The sequence below is a fragment of the Lagopus muta genome, chromosome 11 (genome assembly GCF_023343835.1).
Source record: "Lagopus muta isolate bLagMut1 chromosome 11, bLagMut1 primary, whole genome shotgun sequence".
Lineage (NCBI taxonomy): Eukaryota > Metazoa > Chordata > Aves > Galliformes > Phasianidae > Lagopus > Lagopus muta.
In genome coordinates this window covers 18,899,556-18,919,151 of record NC_064443.1, presented here as the reverse complement: position 1 = coordinate 18,919,151, position 19,596 = coordinate 18,899,556, and the positions used below count along the sequence as shown (strand labels likewise).

General features: G+C 45.4%; 1 protein-coding gene across 6 annotated transcripts in view; it reads right to left on the bottom strand.

Annotated features, from left to right (window-relative positions):
• Positions 1 to 19,596, bottom strand: part of GRM7 (glutamate metabotropic receptor 7) — a 223,279-nt gene that overhangs the window by 98,408 nt on the left and 105,275 nt on the right. For all 6 annotated transcript variants that reach the window (XM_048957323.1, XM_048957324.1, XM_048957321.1 and 3 more), the window contains exons 3-4: positions 12,421 to 12,562; positions 11,339 to 11,493 (exon numbers count right to left, since the gene is read on the bottom strand). In XM_048957323.1, the coding sequence (XP_048813280.1) occupies positions 11,339 to 11,493; positions 12,421 to 12,562 (297 nt within the window). The remainder of the gene's footprint in view (positions 1 to 11,338; positions 11,494 to 12,420; positions 12,563 to 19,596) is intronic.

Sequence of the window (19,596 nt, the reverse complement as noted above, 5' to 3'; positions counted from 1 at the left end):
CATTCACATACGTTGAACATGACAGTGGGTTACTTCCCACACGGTTTGCTCCTGTAACCAACCAAAGACAAATCTGTTTTTTCAGCATGACCTTCAATGGCACAGAGGGATGGCATTTCTCACCAACAGATAATTCTGCACTATCCTGCAATTATATTTCAATTACGAGACAAAAAGATTGTGTTTATCTGTCCTTACCAGGAAAAAAAATTCCTTGATCTTCTGACTCCAGTTTCATTATCCTTAGAGCTGGAACACGTGATCACACTGAGGATTCTTTCCTAAACAGTTTTCAGTTTCTGTCATTAGAGCATTATCACACAGTCGCCAAAATGAAAACCCATTCCCAAAGCAGATCTGCAAGCCCAGCGTGAGTGAAGCGGGCACTTCAGCATTCACTGTGTCATCCTTAGGGAAATTACGTGTATTATTTCCCAACTATTACTACTTCCAAAAGCCTATCATCCTTCAAGCATTACCAACACAAACCAAAAGGAGAAAGAACAACAAGCAAACAAAACCAAGCGCCTTTCACAGCCCTGCACAGCACAGAGCCTCCCTGTGCTCCACACCCCCACATCATCCATAGATGCTCACGCAGGAAAAGATAGATGGTTGTGCAGCCACTATCAAACACGTCATACCTACAGCAAATATACTTGTAACGTATAATGTAAGCAGATTCATTTGCTACTTGCAAACATAAATACCATATTTGCATTTTACTCTCATAAAAAGCTCAAACATTTTTATTCTTGCTTTCTTTGATTTATTGTGAAGTGGTATTTATTTTCAGGCTTGCTAATAAAGAGGATGAATAAATGAATCATAGAACATGTCAGAGAGTAATTTTAAGTGGCCTCGAGGGACAACTTCATTGGGTTATAGCTATGGTCAGAAGTGGCATAAGGAAAAAAACATGTTGAATTAAGAAACCTTTGCTTTCAGTATCAAAAACTGAATCCAAAGAGGAAATTCACACTCATTATGATTTGTAAAGAGTGATGAACAGATGATAACAAAAGATAAAGAAATGCTGAGATGTATGAATTTAGAATGCATGAAATGATGTGTTACTGTAAATACATCAGACTCAAAGCAATCCTGGGACAAGATGCACCACACAGGACTGAACCACACCTAAATTTTCACATTCTGGTAAGACAGGAGGGTTGCTAAAGGAGCAGAAGTGAGGAGCACTGCAGATATGCACTCGCCTTGTACCTGTCAGGCGGGGGTGAGGAAGGAGATGTGGCCCTGCAAAGACCAGAGCAAGCCCACGGGGTGCCTGAGGGTGCTGACAGTGTTGGCACTGTGTGTCCCAGCTCCTCCCTGCTGCCCCAAGGGACCTGCCTTGCCTCGTGCCTGCACAGCACAGGACCCAGGGCAGGGCTGGGAGGCTGCTGCCACTCCGTGCACAGAAGCTCCTCCAATGGGCTGCACTGGTATTTGCTTAGCAGATGGCAGGGGGGTTGTTTCTTTCGTTTTAATTCCTAATATATGAAGCTATTTTAATTCCTTGTTGCAAAAAATAACCCTTGTAGAAACGGCCGATGACGGAACCTTTTATTTCTTCCATCACCTTATGGCACAAGCAGATTGTATTTGTATTCTGCGTTTCACTGCCCCCAATTTCAGTGTCTGAAGCTTCCTAAATTAAAACGGTGTGATCATTGCAAAGGAAAATAAACAGTCAGGTCTGTGGACCTAATCCCGAAGTTCCCCCTTTAGAACTCTTTCCTGGGACCAAACTCATCACATGTGGGAATCAGCACTAGGAGAAACCACCAGTGCTTCTGATCAAACAGTGGCATCCCTGATGGCCTGTTTGGCAGTAGCTATGGGTAGGCCACCAGGCGCTGGACTGGAAATGCTACACACTGTGCTGAACTCCTTCCTGCTTTGCCAGAGCCAAACATCAGAGATGACAAATGCCATTAAGAGCAGCCTGTGGTTCCCAGCCCTCCTGCAGAGCGGTGCTTTCAAAACTAAATGCATGGCTGTTTTTACCTGAAACAGTTTATTTCAGAACGCTCTTGCAATTCCTTCTTTACTAGAAAAATACGTTAAATACAAATGGTGAAAGAAATATTCTGCTCATATTACTTTCCTTGGAGGTAAAAAAACAAACACGTTAACCTCTCCTGCCCCTTTGTTTCTGCAGTGAGGCTGCTCGTGCTCCTCGCACAGCTCTGGTGCATCATCCCAGCTCCCTGCACTGCCTGCGCTGAGTCGCGGAGGCAACCACAACGTGAGCACTGTGCCTGGCATGGTCCCAGTGCCAAACTGCTCTGAGCGAGTGGGAGAAGGTGACGAAATCTTTTCTGACTCCTGTTTCTATGCCTGAAGAAAATGACAAACTAAAACATTACTTTTTATACTTCTCGTGAGCCAGATCTGCTCAGCAGCTCAGGAGGAGCTCCTCTGTGTCAGTGCAGTGACATCCCCTGAGCCTCACCCCCACAGCACACCTCTCTGAGAGGTGCTTGAAAATTCAGATCAGCCACAGAATCACAGAACGGCCAGGGTTGGAAGGGACCTCAAGGATCATGAATCTCCAACCCCCTGCCACATGCAGGGCCACCAACCTCCACATTTAATGCTAGACCAGGCTGACCAAGGTCCCATCCAACTTGGCCTTGAACACCTCCAGAGATGGACGGGACATCACAGCCTCTCTGGGCAGCTGTTCCAGCACCTCACCACTCTCATAGCACAGAACTTCCCCCTGACATCCAACCTCAATCTCCCCTCCCTCAACTTCAAACCATTTCCCCTTGTCCTGCAGTTATCTACCCTGTCAAAGAGTTGATTCCCCTCCTGTCTGTAGGCTCCCTTTAGGTACTGAAGGCTGCAATGAGGTCACCCCACAGCCTTCTTTTCTTCAGGCTGAACAAGCCCAGCTCCCTCAGCCTGTCTTTGTAGGGGAGGTGCTCCAGTCCCCTGATCATCTTCGAGGCTCTCCTCTGGACCCTCTCAGCCAAATTTCTTCTGTATTTCTGAAGTGGTTGGAAATGGCTCAGCCAAGCCATACTGGGACTCTTCCTCCCTGCAAGTTAAGCATCAGTAGAAAAGATCTAATTGAGCACTGCTCATTGCCAGACCCAGAGAATGTCATTGGATACAAAAGGAAATGACTTCCTGCAGTGACTGACACGAAGCAACACCTTGCCGAATCCTTTCCTAGCTTTGAGATCATGAGATTTGTTTTTAGATCATGGGAAAAGCCTTTTGCACACCTTCAGGATTGCTTTTTACCTTTTGGTATTACCTAACAGCCCTCCCTGGGGACAACAAAAGAGGAACTTTGGCTGCTAAGTCTTTCTATATACGTTACAGATCCTGGAAATCCTGCCAGTTTTACTAGCAGATGGAAAATGAATTCAAACAAATGAGTCTTATAACTCTGCATGGAAGCAGGGACTAACAGCACTAGAAAACACCAGGATTTCCTAATGGTCCACTTGGAGGGGTTGAACAACAAGCAGGCATTTGCCTTGTGTGCTGGCCGTGCACTGTTCTCACAGGGATGGGGTGGCTGTGTGCCAGCCTCAGCTGCCCCCAGCTCTGAGTCCTTGCAGAAGTGCTGCCGGCAGCGCAGGGCTGTCAGCTGTGGAGCTGCAATGGCACGTCCCCATTAGTGCCCAGACATCCCTACCAAGGCGCAGGCAGATCGGGAGATGGCACATGGTAACAGCAGGCTTCTGGAAACAAGATGCTTTCCTTCTAGATGGAAATATCTGTCTGGATGTGCCCAACAGGCAGCTTCATTGCTGGATCACAGAGGGGAACTCTGGTCTTAGGAGGTGCAGTTCAGACTGATTCAAAGTAAAGACCGCTCACAGCGATCAGCAGCTCAACAGTTTTGTCCCACAAATTCTCTCTTCTTTCAGTGCCAGCCGCTCTGGTGTGTTCACACGTGAATCTCAGCACAACCACCCACACAACCTCCAGCATCCTGAAATAACAGCTAAACACGAACACCGAAAGGAAAACGCCAACGTGAGCCCAGGGAGGAACGCACCAAACAGAGTTAAGGGAGCAGCACATGCAGAGTGAGCCACAGCTGGCCCAGCTCAGGAGCTGCCCACCTCACAGCCCACGTCCAGCAGGGCTGGGTGAGCCCTTCCATTCCTCTCAATGAGCCATGGATAAGGTCCCTAAATCTGTGCTGTAAGGCACTTCCTTGTCCAATCAAACCTTCTCCATGAAGCAGCTACGCCTTAGGAAGGTACTGCTTCAAACTTGATTTGAGACTACAAACATAACATTAATTTGGAACTTTGTAGAAGCCGTGCTTCTTAACTCTCCTATATCTGCATATTAAAAAAAAATGCTGCCCTTAGGGCACTGTCTCTTTCAACCTACTAACCTCTCCTCCATAGGGCCTTCATGTCAGCCCTTTAAAGCCAAGCACTGCAGTGCTCCTGCACCTCCATGAGGACGGTTCCTGCCCCCAGCCGGGGAAGGCAATGCCAGCCATCCTGGCACACTGTGCCCCACTCTGTAACTCAGCACAGGGGCAGAGGCAGTGACAGCCAGCACTCAGCCAGAGGAACCACAGCCGATCCTCCTCCCAAAATGACTTTCCAACACCCTCAGATCGATATGCAATAAACTTTTCACAGCTGTGAGTGTCCTGGGCTCCCACGTAGCCACAGAACTAATTTAAATTCAATTAATGACTTCATCAGCATTAGGAAAGATGCATTCTCAACAAGTTTGAGCTCTGAGTGGCAGAAGAACAGAAAGGTAAATTCTTCCTTCGGCTGCACTTGGGCAGCCGAGCGGTTTGTCAGAAGGGACCCAGAGTGCCACTGAGAGCATCCATTTGATAAACTGCACTGGGTGAAATAAGAAACCCACCTAAACAGATGACACATCTCACCTCGCACATCTGAACACAGAGTACTCACAGCATTTTAATTCCAAAGCTGCTCAATACAGTTTACTCCCAGGAAGAATGCAGATAAACTTATCCAAAACAGAATGCTGCTCCCAAACCACTGCCACAAAGCAGCACAACTCCCATTGCTACTGCCTGTGCTGGGCTGTGGGAGCCAGAGGTGGGCTCTGCTGAGAGCTCAGTCCCAGGGATGTGGGGCAGCACCTCGAGAAGCACAGAGCGCTGTAATGAGCTCTAAGCCAGGCTGTAAGCAACAAGAATCCTAAACTGCTCACTTTACAAACATTGACAGGACGTGCACGATGCTTTTCTGTTCTGTTCAGGGAGGAGATGGGTAAACACTGCAGAAAACAAGCACATCTCTCCCAGAAAAACATCGCAGGGCAAAGGGGGGCTGTAGCTGAGTACAGGACAGCAGGACTGGGTTCGTTAATACTGGATAAAATTCAACACTGTCTGTAACACAGAGCAAAATGAACCTGCAGCTCTTTACCTCAGTAGGCTGGCGATGTGGAGGTAAAATATTTGAAACCACTAAACTGTGAGAGATGACTTCATTCTGTTCTTTTTTCCTTGACTCACTACTCTTTCAGTGCTTTTTTTCCTACCTATAATACTGCTCAAACAGAAAAAGAAGCAAAACAGCTCTTGTTGGGAATAAAAACCAAACCACTGAAATCACAGTTGGCCATCTTTTTGGAAGACAAGCAACAGACTATTCAAGGACAGTTTTATGTTGGTTTACAGCATTTGCAATGCTTCTGTTGGTTTGGGGTTTTGTTTTCTTTTCAAATAGCTGTGCACTTTCCTGTGCTGAATTTGAGCCACCCGTTAACCTCAGAGCTGAGTGCTTCACGAGACTGCAAACCTCAGCCGCATGCAGCGCTTGCTGGAATTGAATCATTTATCTCAAATCTGCTTGAATGTCACTGTTTTGTTGCGTCAAATTCTGACCTCAGACCATAAGCAACACTTCTTTCACTACAGGCAGACCATTTCAGCAGACTTTCAAAACAATTAACAATTATGTAGGTTAACTCCAAAAGGAATGCCTCCTATTTATTTCCACTGAAAAGACAGCAGTTACAAAGAGCACGACAGCACCGATAGAGAAAATTCTCAGCTGCACAACAGTATTTTTCGATGCACTCACCACCATTAGCCATGCATTTTCACCAGCACAAACAAAAGTGTGCACCACCAGAGGTGACCGCTGCCATTGTCACCACTGCTGAAACGCACCAGCCACCCCTCACTGTGTGCACATCCACTGTTTAGTCTCCATAAACGTTGATGAACACCATTGGGAGCTTTTTTTTTTTCCACATATAGGACCTCAATTCCATCCCTTTGCTTCATACTCACTTCCACATCACACACCATTCTGTCAGTCTGATCCTCTGCTGCCAAACGTCGCACGGCAACAAAATGGAGTGGCACAGTGATGTGGGAAGGTTCAACCACCAACGTCCACCTCTGATGTGGTGGGCCAACATCGCAATACAGGAGGCGCTGCTTTCAGAGCAGCCCTCATAAATAGCCACAGAAATACGCTCCAAATGCCGAACCAAGATCCTGAATGCTCCTGCTCTGCCTGTTCTCTGTGCTCTCTACTCCTCTGTCACGCTGCTCAAGGGCTCTAATGAGCCAGATTTAATCTTAATGGATACTAAAGACTGATACCAGCAAATTTAAAATCTGAAGTGGATATGGCTTAGACTTGAAGAAAAGATGGGAAAGAGGAGAGAAGATCATCATTCCGCATCCAGAGATCATCAGTATCACACAGTCCTCTGACTTAAATACCCACCTGTAGATGCATCTAACAGCCTTCCCAATTTAATTCGGCAAATACTGCACAAATCTAGTCCAGAAGGATGAGGCTTTTCCTTCCCTCATGGCACAGACACTTTCTTATCACTGGCAGAAAGAAGTACTTTTTCTCCAGGGACAGAATTTAGGAACTCCTGACTCGGAAGCTGCCTGCTAGGGAGAACTTCAATCGATGTCCAGGCCAGAAGTCTTATCATCTTCAATCAGAGGGCCATCCTGATATCTCTTATATACACGTATATGGTGTAATAAAGACAGCTACCCCGGGCAGATAACAAGAATAATTAGATTTGGGCATAGCAGTGATAATGAGAAAAGGAAATGCTCTAAAATATATTAAATCTACCGAAAAATGAAGAAGCAAAGTGGCAGCAGAATACTGAAAGGTCACTTTGTGATTAGCGTGGAAGAAGTTCATTTAAATCTACAAAGAAGTGGGGCTGTGGTTCATCACTTTGGAAGCTCCGTTGCTGGAAATGGGGTGAGCCACGGGGGGCAGGGAGCATTAGCACTGTTTGTTTGTGGCTGCTTTGACTGACTACAATGCTTCTGGGGCTCGGAATGAAAAATAGGACAAACGAACAAGGGTCTCTTAGACCATCCCTGCCTAGAGAAAGGAAAACCAACCCAGCAATTTGCTGGTCTGGAGGCAAACAGCTCAGCAGAACGGCAAGCACAAAACACTTCTGTTTTGAAATCTCAGCCTTTCTTCTCATTTTCCGCTGTGCTTCCACTTTCCCTGCAGTGATCGAACTTCTGGGAGCTCGTTACAGTCGCCTCAACATCTCCCATTTATCCATTATCCTGATGGCATCGTTGCTTCAGAACGGCCCAAACTCTTCCTCTGCAGCCCTCAGCTGCTCCTCAGAGCACCGCACCTCCCCAGGACCAGCAGCGTCCTCTGGGCTGACATGGGAACCTGCCCACACGCACAGCTCACACTGAGTGGAAGGATGAAGAAGAGGCTGAGGAGCACAGCAGCAGAAGGGAACACTGCACCAAATGCATTTTGGAGAAGAAAGATGTTCTGCAGATTGTTTCTGCTGCGCTTTTGCTTTTATGAACATCACGTGCACGCAGAGCCACAGATGTTCATCATTTCTATATTATTGTAAAATGAACATAATAATAATGATTATAAGAACGGATGCCCGTTCAAATTTTAATTACAAAAAAAACCCATCCTTTATCTTTCATTTAAACTGTTTTTTATTCCTCACACCCCAACACTGCTGTTTGTTGTGTGGTTACACTGTGCCTTTCCACAGCCACGGCGCAGGGCTACACTCGGAGCGAGACGCAACTGGAACTCACCAACACAAGCCCTGCTACGTGCAGTGCTGCACTGTGCTCACAGCTTCTGGACCGGGCTGATGTTTTAACAGCCCACGAGCAGGAGGACGCACCATTAAGGCCTTTTTTGTGGGAGCAGTTCAAAGTACATTAACTGGAATACGCTGCTCTGCTGCAATGGCTGTTCCAGAAGCACGCACGCCCTGCCTGTTTCCCTGAAGCTGCAGCTTCGTTGAAGTTGGCCGTGGAGCTTGTTGCAAACACACAGGTTTCTGTGCTGTGATTACTATTTAAGTTTGCACTTCCTCTGGCTCACTGTCTACTGCAATTATGCAAATAAGATGCAACTTTATCCCTTCAGCATAATTACATCAAACACAATCGGGCTATATTAAGACTGACTTAAGAGGAACAAATTCAGTTCATGTAATGATTTCCTAAATCACCCCATGGGGCTGTGGCAAAGAAAAAGCTGTCCCAAGGGTGACATCAAGCATCTAGACAAATAACCACACTTCTGGGGCCTGACACTACGTGCTTCACGTCTGTGTTCTGCATCCAAGAACCACGGCTAGAGGAGTGGCAGTAAAAAATGCCTTTTTCTGTAAACTGACCATTTCAGCTTATGACTTCTGTGACCAACAGCTCTTGAAATGTCAAAAATCTGATAATCCAAAGCTTCCACGTATGCTTTAACAGGATGGCACATTAATTTTCAATGCAATTTAACTTTTCCTGGCCTGTAAGACTTACTTTTTTTTCCTAAAGTGTGAGAAGAGGTTGGCAGCATCACTTATTTAATATCAACGTGATATTTTCTAGACGGGGGAAGCTGCACCGCTGTTTGCTTCCAATGAAGTTGGCTGGGAATCTTTTTCTAACATACCACAAGAGCAAATGCTCTTAAGCAAAACCAGGGCAGCCCCCTTACTCACTCCTACCAGAGAAGCACTCACTGAGCCCAACAGAAGGCAGCTGGTGCCTCGTGGTGCCTGCAGCCCGTGAGCTGCACCGTCGGCAGCAGCACTGCAGGGAAAGGAGCCTGCCAGGCTGGGCACTGCTCAAGATATCCTCCTTTAGGGCAAATTGAGTTCTGTTCTGCTAATTTAGTTTGTTTCCATCAATTTATAGGGAAAGTCAGGGCTTCTTATTTCATTTATTTTATGTATTCTCCCACAGAAGTACATTACTAAATTCTAGTAGCAGATGTTCATTGCTGGATGATAAAAGAACAATGTTAAAATGTCTGTTTCCAGTTCTCCTGGATTCAATGCCAAATGAAATTACTACAGAAAGAAAAACAAAACCACATACAGCAGTCTGAATGCAAGAAAGGAAGATAATCCATACGGGTAACAGCCTCACTAAGCAAAGAAATGCTATCACCTGAGGAATCCTTGCTTCCTGTAAGTAACTGATTTCAGTGGATGCTTCTCATGGGGAATGAAACAGAAATGGAATTGGTTTGAAAGGAGAAACGTTGAATTCTGGAAAACTGCTTCACACCAAGAGGAGCACTCAGCAGGGCAGGCATGAGGGTTGTGTTGGAGAAGGACAGTATGAGAATGACTGCGCAGGAGAAGGGAAATGCGCTCTGCGCTCATAACCATCCCTCTACTCTTCCCCCTAACAGGGCTAAGCAGATGGCAAATACAGATGGTAATTAGGGATGGATGAACGAAACCGAAAAAGGTAAGAACCAGCCTGAACCTTTCTAGTGGTCACAGAGCGTTCAGGAATCATTTGCTATTGACATTGGAACTGCAGCTCTAGGACATGGTGCTCTGCCTCTCTCTTCACACCCAGCGTGGCACCAACCTTCGGCTGATGGCTTTCCCCTTTCTGGAAAACAGCACTCAAAATATGTACCTGCCTGCACGGCAGAAACTGTGGAAGAACGCATGCAATTATATATATAGGCAAAATATAATTCAAGCCTCACAAACCTTACAAACAGTAATCGTGCAGTCTGTGTGAGTGCAAGTGCAGAATGCAACGAGGCAGTTTTTAGGCAAAAGCCCAGTATAGTTGGGGAATAAGCTGTGTGCAGACTCAATGCTCTCACATCCTCCGAGGCACTACATGTGCTGATATCTGTAACTGTTACTTAGCCAACTTTCCGTACCTGCATCCCTTCAGTCTGTCGTTGTAACTCATTATTGCCAAAAGAAAACTCCATTATGTCCAAACTGTTTAACTTGTAACGCAGAAGGAAAATGTTTTATAACAAACACATTTGGAAAGTTTTTCTTTCTGTGTGCTGTTGGCAGACTTTGAGATTTTCTGTCAGAAGCCCTCAGGGATGAATGCAAACAGTAGGGAAAGATTATTAAAATGCTGTGTTTTTCAGAAACAAACCACTTCATTCTCTACCAACTTTACGTATTTATGGAGAAATAACATGTAAAAATGCCTCTGAGGTTCAAAAATTTAATATGAGGGACCTGAGAAGAATAACTAATGAGGTGGTAGCGTATACACAGCTAAAATGAATGCACACGTTTGCTTTCCCTGTGAGGGAAGACACCAAAGCCCATTTTTGTGTGCACAACACATGCAGGGACTCACATGCCATGCACAACAGAGGAGTTCATTCTCTTTACTTTGTGTCTATGAAGAGTTTTCCTTTTCATGTCTAGGAGAACATGGACTCCAATCGCATGCTTGGTTTGCCCAGAGGAAGCTGTTCGGATAGTTAAGCATCTCCACAGAGGGGACAGCAAACTAAGGACAGATCTGAGACAGACTTCAGGGAGAAGAGAAATGCTGAGAAAGGAGGAAATCTGTAACAGAAGTGCCTCAATCTTTATACAGATGCACGCACGTCTACAAATACATATATTGGTAGAGTACACAAAAAATATAAATACATATAGCATATGATCTGAATAAAATACAAGTTAAAGGGAAACTGCTGACTTGAACCTGAATTTTCACTTCCTCAGTATGGAGTTTATCTGCTGTTTCTGAGGGGTATGTAACTGCAATGCATTTTCTCTTCCTGCATACATACACGACACATTAAGATCATTTTGTTTTACTGCCTTTGAGGTGACATAGATAACTGCTGGTAGCTTTTCAGATACAGCATATAGTTCTCAGATGAGGAACACAGACATTCAGGAAAATTCCAGGGGATAAAGACCAGCTCAGTGTATTTCATACCCTTCCAATACAACCACATCCAGGTACAGCCACCCAAAAAAACACACACAAAGAACAAATACAATCCATTTTGTGCCTCTTGTTTTCAGGAAACAAGAAGCAAGGCAAGAAGACATGAGAAAAGGTGGGCAGAGCTCTTACCCTCGATGGTCGCTCGCTTGGGCAGGATGGTGATGGCCCCCTCAGCCACGTCCTCCTGCTGTAGCAATGGGCTCACCTTGGAGCCCCACGTGTCTGAGCCCACCCATAGGAAGTGCCCCACTTGGTCAGCCCTCTTGGCAGCTGCCAGGATTTGCCTGCAGAAGAGGACAGTTTGTTCACGACTTAGTTTCATTTCAACATACGATTGCTTGGTAAAAAACGGTGCGTGGCAACTGCAGAACGAATGTATTTCTGTAACCAACAGAACCCAGAAATTTCACGGCACATCGTGCCACGATCTGAACAGCAAAGATCGAACCTTGCTTTTTAATTCACCCTCTATCCTAAGAATGAAATCCCACTGACTTCACTGAAACTTTATCCCAACTTCTTGTGTCTCACTTTGGAGAACTGAGCCTCTCAGTACCATCAAAATGTCTGGTTAATTTAAAATTCTTAAGTTAGAAATAAGCCATGCTTTTAAAATATTCTGCACATAATTTTAATGGCAGGTGGTATCTGAATGACACGAGCATCCAAGCCACTTTATCATCAGTAACCATCACCTGTCATAAAATACACTCTGAATCTAGGAATTACTCACTGTAGTATGAGCTTGGAGGGAGGAGCATTTTCTTAATGTCTCTGAGGTAAGGTCAGGTCTGCCATCAAACACATGAGTAATTCTACAATATTAAAAACCTTCAGACCTTCACCCAGGGCTGGATGGGGCCCTGGGCAGCCTGGTCTAGTATTAAACGTGGAGGTTGGCAGCCCTGCCTGTGGTGGGGGATTGGAGCTTCATGATCCTCAAGGTCCCTTCCAACCCAAGCCATTCTATGATTCACCCTATGATTCACCCCTTGCAGCCCATCGCTCCCTTCTCCCCACAGCACGATCCGAGGTGCCAAAAGGGCCAGGCAGCAGCAGGAGCCGAGTGCGACCCTGCAAATGGCAAACCCATAACCCCACACAGCTCCTACCAACAGGCATTCCCTCTTTGTTATCTGTGTTCTTACTTGCTTTCTTTTTTCTGCATGGCTACCAAGCACAAATGAATTAGTTCCCTCAGCCATCCTTACTTTATGTCCTCGTCGTTGGCAAAAATAACGATGGCCCTGGCATTGGGAGTTTCTAAGAGCTGCTTGATGATTTTATCAAAGTCAATGGTCTTGTCCTTGCGATCCTGTGGGATTTTCAGGGACTGAGCGATGCAGAGCCCACCTGTGGAAGAAAGAAGAGAAGGGCTCAGTCAGCAGGGAGCATGGGAAAGGGGCTGGGGGATACACATAGACTGAAGGGGCAGCCTGGATGGAAAACACCTCGATCCAAACGTCCTTGCAGACACTTATGCCTCCCTCCAGGCATCCTGAGGTGTAACTACAGTTTGTTGTTGTCAAGGTGGGACACAGCTTCATTCATAGACCCATACACACAATGCACGCCAGAGCACGGCCGTACATTGAGCAGGTGCAAACACCATCATGGAGTAACAAACAAATAAACCAGACAATTGGGTGTGAAAACAACAAAAACAGCACAAACCATGGAAAAGCTTAGACTGACTCAGAAAAACAAACACAACAGGCTGAAATGCAAATGATGTTGACAAGGAATTACAGTTTATCTTGGTGAAGAGCAGGGATCCGTTTTGATTTTGAGTTGAAAGACGTTGGGAGAAAAAGCTTCCACTGAAACAGCTTATTTGAAACAGGAACAACAAAAGAGTCGAAATGTTGGCAAAGGGAAGATTGGTCATGAAAATCTGTACTCATTGAAACGTCCATCACCAAACAGAAGGGAGCTGCCTTGAGGTACAGCACATCTGTGAGCTGGGCATCTCATAAACACACAGGTAGTGTTGAAAAAAACGAGTATCAATCAATAACAGCAATAAATACATCCATAGCAAAGGAACGCTCAGGTTTAATGCATTTCACACATCACAGTTATTATGCTCGGTTGGGGAAAAAAAAAACAATTAAAAAAAGAAAAATCACATCTCCCTTGACATTGTGCTTGTCGATCGAGGCAGATGAAGTCACACTTTTGCCTTTATTATTTTGTTTCTCAGCAATAAACTCTTTCATCTTCTCTGGCATCTTAGATAACAACTTTCTCAGTATACTGCACAGTGTGTTAATTAATAGTTTTAGAGGTGCACAGTAAGAACCTGAAGTAGGGATGAATTAATTAAAAGCCAGCAAGATAAAGGAGCTATTTACTGGTATGCTTTAAGTTGCAGATTTGAAAGAACAGTCAAATGAAGAAATAGAGAGGGCGTTCTATAGGACAGCGTGCAAGAGGAGGAGTGCCCACATAGGAAAACAAGCACAAAATCACAAGCTGCTACAAAGGGCCAAGATTTAACACACAAAAATGACTTCGCTCCCATGATGGTGTCCCTCCCAGGGGCTCCCACTTTGACACAGCAGAGCAGGAGAGGACGTCTTTGGCAGCACTGAGACCAAGGGTTTGGCATGCTGGGTGGGTTTGCTACTCGGACATTTCTGAAGGTGCTGTGCAGATCCCTGGCCATTCCTCACAGCTCCCCATTACTTTCATTCAGAGAAAGTGAGCTCCCAGCAGGATCAGACACAGCTCCCAACAAGAGGCACTTGCAGAGAGATGTGGAACAAGGTTCCCCTCATCTGCTGATCTCAAATATCCAAGTACCAGTCGGAACTTCTAAAGCCAGGGTGGAAGAATGCCTGCAGTTGCTTTTGTCCAGCTATGGCACTGCACACACGGGGCAGCAGTGAGCAGTGATACAGGAGCAGCAGCAGTGGGGCAGAGAGCTGAAACCACAGCAGAACCCAGCAGAGAGGAGCACTGTTCTATGCCTTCGTTATAGAATCTTTGCATTTGAGGGATAAAGTAAAAACCAAAACCTGTATCCAGGTGACACATTCTGATTATAAAACTATTATAAAAACATAGTATCTAATACTAAGTAATTGACACCTACATGATTTAGGTGCATGAAATAAAGGGTTGGAACAGTTGGCAAGGCTGCTGGCTCAGCAACCCCTCCTGACAATAATTACACTGCTTGTGTGGGTCATGCAATCTCTGCTGCCTGGATAGAGGAGCCAAAAATCTGATTATGGTCGATAATGATTACAGCTGAACTGAGCATCTCTGGACAGCTGTGGCCAGACTCTCAATAGCGAGGAAAATAAGCCTCCAACACAACACATAAAGTATGTAATTCTTGTGTGTGTGGAACTAGGGTGGAGAAAGTGTGGAAACTAGGAGGGGTGGTTTTGGGTCTTTTTTATGCCACAGAGTTTATGCTACCTGGGAAAAGTCAGCTCTTGGTTTCCCTGCTGCCTGCCACAGGTCAGCAGGAATGATGAATAAATGGTAAATGTTGCAGAATCATCATAGGATTATAGAATGGCTTGGGTTGGAAGGAACCCCAAGGATCATCAAGTTCCAACCCCACTGCCACAGGCAGGGCCAGCAACCTCCAGATCTGGCACTGGGGCCCAGGGCCCCATCCAACCTGCCCTTGAACACCTCCAGGGATGGATGGGGCATCCACAGCCTCTCTAGGCAGCTGTTCCAGCACCTCACCACTCTTCTCTGTAAAGAACTTTCCCCGGCATCCAATCTAAACCTTCCATCCTTGAGCTTAAGTCAGTGATCAAACCCAAAATACACTGTCTTACAGTATAGTAGCACTGCTAATTTTAACAAGCACAGCTGCCACGGGAACCCAAAGGGGAGAATTGCACAAGAACCAGGGGACAGCCTTAACCAGGCGCCTACAGAGCAACATCAGGAGCAAACAGGGCTAAAGCAACACGAGGCCTTTTATGGGCAAATATAAAAGGCAGAAAGTGAGAGGGAAGAGGAACAAGGCTCGGGTGATACAAGGCAAATATGTTGATAGATATCCTGATTTTAAATTGCCAGCATCTCTTCCAGGAAAGTGATGCTATTCCAGATTAACTAATACGTGCTCCAAGTTGGGTCAAGATGTATTATTGTCTTTATTTGCTTTGCTTTGCTCAAGCCTATGCTGGGCAGCTCTGACACCCAACTACAATCTTGTCTCTGTGGGACCTCATGGCAGGCAGGGGCACACGCCACTTCTCTCTCCTCAGCAGCAAAGGATGCTCAAGGAGTTTCCTATTGCAATAAGTAACACACGCGCATAGTTATTTCAGCTGTTAATTCACAGTGCTCCTGAAGTAAAACCTCTGAGGGAATTAAGCAGTAGTAGTGTGGAAGTTGCAAATTAAGGATTTCTACATTAAAATATGACTCCTGCAGGACTGGTGAGCAGGCACGTGGTGTCACCAGCTACAGAGTGCTGTGGCAACTGCTGGAAGCCACGAGGCTCCAGGTGCCCCAGCCTGCCCTGCGCTGCACCATGAGCTGTTGGCGTGCAGCACTGCAGGCACTGCCGTTCTGCATCCCAATGCAGGCTCCACCTCTAAGGTAAAGGGTGCTAGACAGGCATAAAGCAGATCTGAACTACAGCTTAGATGAAACAGTGCTCAGCAGACAACATGCTTGCTTGTCTTGCTCCCCCAGCACACAGCCCATGCAGCTGGTGCCTCCATTTATCCATTCACAATGGAAAAATGTAAAAGCAGCATAATTGAACCAGGGGAGAAAAATTCTCTTTTCTCCAGAAATTTCCAAGTTCCTGAAACTGATGGGTTTGAAGTTTTTATAACCAAATCCTTAAGATCTCTTCTGTACTGTTGCAGTTGGAGCACTTCTTTGGGGAAAATGAGAGCTCTAGAGGAAAAATGGAGCAATTAATTCCTTGAAAGATGGAATTTGAGGAATTCACAGGAAAGAGCACACAAAGAGCAGTCACAGCAGGGACTGTGGCAGCCAGCTCTCTACCACTCTGCTCTTGGAACAATGTCTTTTCTCCTCGGGGCTATGTATAGAAGTCCAACATTGGCATCTCTTCCACCCTTCCCTGCTGCCAGCAAATGTTTCCTAATAACATGAATCTGGGAACAGAGCACCAGGAGCAGACCCAGCAGGTTCAGCCCTTCCAGATGTGCCTTTGTCCAGCAAGTAAGCCACAAAAACATGCAGTAATCCACAGAAGGGAGGAGACAACAAGGAAACATTTCCTCCAATAACAACTTGAAAATTATTTTGTTTCCTAGCTTCTAGTTTTCCCAGGGGTTTGTGCCACATTGGCAAACTGACCCAATGGTTTCAAATCTATTCCAAGCATTAAAATTCCCCCTGCTGCGAGCCACTGGCAGCACTGAGAAAACAGAAATGCTAACATTTCAACCAAAATTAACAGTGCCTCCTGATTTCTTCTTTTTTTTTGGCAAACAAACCAAACACACAGCACAGCCAGGCTGCTGAGGACCCAACACTTCACTCTCACATCAACCACCAGTGCTCAGTTAACACAAAAGGAAGGAAGGGAACCACCCTCCCAGAACATCCCAAAACTCAGGGAGGTGCTGGATTGGACCCTGAAGTCTTCTTTCATTGTTGCAGACAATCGTTATCAACTAGGAACAAAGTCTTGAAGCAAAGTGAAGGAAAGAGCTGCGATGGTGATCACAGGTTTGGGTCTCTGGGGTAGAACAGGATGAGCAGGTTAACAGAAATAGGCTGGAGATGACCTGTTGTGCAGGAGCTGTGAAGCACACGGGCTGGGGAGAAGGAGCTATAAAAAAATGTCAGGGCTGCCTTGGTTCACCCACTGATGGGTGATGTGCTCTGCCTGTGAGAGGAAAACCTCACGAGAGTTCTCTGTGCAAGTTCACGCAGTCGTGCATCAAATTGTTGGGGGCATTAAACACCCAGCTCTGGTATTTAAGGGTAATGGATGTATCTGGTAATCGAAGTGTCGCTCCAGTATCCATGGATACCCGTGATTAAGTGGTATTTTGATTCTGGTACAACACTAAGTACATTATTCTGCTTCCCTGAAATTTTCCAAGAGCTATTTTTCTTATCACCCCTTAATTGGATTACCAGGTAGCACAGGAGACAATTTAACACTTTTTCAGATGATTTCTCTGCAGAGATTCTCTTTTTGGGGAGCACACTTTCAGCAGCATCGAAAACATTGCTTCAGAAAGTTAGAGTGGCCATTTCTAATTAATAAAAGGAATTCTCAGTTCAACTGATGAGTTACTTCAGTATGAGCAGCTGCCAGAATCAGCTCCCTGGATGTTTGTGGGAGGGGATGCTGTTGGGCTCATGCAATTTCCTTAGGAATGTCGGTGTCCATGGAAATGCTCGGCTGTCCTACAGCTTACAAACAGGTTTTCCACCCTGAACAACACAAAGGAGGGCTGACCCCCCCAGGGCCCACCACCAGCACCCCCACACCATGGGCAGCCCAAGGAGCAGCAAAGCCTGTGCTTCACTAGGGAAACAGCGGAGAGCTTGTGTGAGTTTGAGATGGCCCAGAGGAGAGGAATTAATTGTGGAAGAAGGAAAATACATATCAAAGACATATTGTGTTTTTTTCTCCTTTGTTGTTGCCACTGCTGGGTTTTGGGATATAATTATATATCCCACATATACAATTTATTAGCTCAAATGAATTTTACTTCTAAACCTCATCTATTTTATAGAAGGAAACCAAAGGCAATAATATCAAGGACCAAGTTTCGTCCCTGAGTAGTGCTTGAATGGCCCAAATCAGTATCATCCCCACAAACAGACTTTTGTCCTTCACAACTGAGGACAGTTCTTAAAAAAGCAGAATTAGGTCCTAGAGGAACAGGAATGATACAGGTTATTACCCACTGCTGTGTTATCAGCCTCCTGCAGGAAACAGGGAGAACTGCAGCAATCGAACCTAGGAGAATTCCCAGTGCCATTTCCAAACATGTAAACTCACAATAAACAAAGCCAGAAAAACAAACCCTGACTACATGGCTGAACTCTGAGCACTGACCAGTCTGTCCTTTAAGCCAAAAATCCCAACGTGTGAGGAAAGCCAGAAATGACAGTTGGGTCCCAATGTCCAAAATGGAAGTTCTAATGAGGTCTCTGCATTAGGCTTTCTTTCTTTAGTAGGAAAGACAAATAATGCGGGTGCCAAGAGTTCTGGTGTTCCCACATGTGCCAGTAAAACAAGCTTACAGCTGCATTGGTGTGCAGATAGGACAGGATTTAAATTCAGTCTCCACAGTATCATAATTCAAGTGTAAAGTGTGCCCCAGTAATAAAATTACATTAAAACACAGAAATTGTCCACCAGCATCCTTGTGGATATGCAACAGCCTTCTCTTGGAAGCTTCCTGTGTGGGAAGATTCTACGGAATCATTTTAAAGCTTCGATCTCAGCTGTTTGTCATCTCATTTTTTCCTGTTAGATCGCATCACGATCAAAAACCAAAAGGCAGACTGACACAGAAGACTAATACTTGAAGTACATTGTTCATTAATGCTCCATTCTGTCGCATCATAGCATAGCTCTGTATTTCATGGCATTCCTTGCGCGTTTTATCGCCTCAAAATTGTCCTTTACTATGGCAGACAAACCCCAGCAGTATGCAAAGATTAGGAACGCTGTATTAAATTATGAGTGGTAAAAAAAAATCGTCATTTTCAAGGATTCAGAAAAGCTCTGATTACCAGGCAGAAAATGCAGAAGGCTCTCTGGTTGGTACAGCAGCTGCCCATGCTCCCCAAGCGCACATCTCCTCACTTTGCAATGCTCCAAAGCACCTGAATCAGACTCAGCCGAGGGGTTTGCAGGGAAGGGACTCCAGATTTATTGGTATCCTAAACTCTGTATGACAAAAAGTACGTTTGAGCCGTTCTGAAGACCTTTCAGATGAAAACCCAGGGCTGGAGTCTGAAGAACCAGATTCCCAGCTAAATAACATTACTTATGCATAGACCTTTTACCACATACCGATGATCAAACAGAAAGTGGGGTCCCACATTCAGACGCCAGAATTATGTTGCAATGAATGTAATTAAAGGTCTGTAAAGAAGCTCCGGGTGCATCTGCTGATCAATAGGATGAATATTGCAATGCAGAACGTTTTGTGTAATCTTGTACAGGGAGAAACCAAAAGTAATGCGGCCCTCCCTCTGCCTTTAAGACTCTGCTTTAGTCAGACTTAAGACCAACTCCACTGTGTTGTGCATAAAAATAGAAAAAGCAAAGTTCTCAGAAATAGTGTCAGAACACTTCAGCAAACACAGTTTCTTTAGGAACAACTGTAGGCGGTGAAATCTCTGGCTGTGGATGGAGACAGAAACAAAGTGCCAAAAATACCATGTTTAAAAGCACC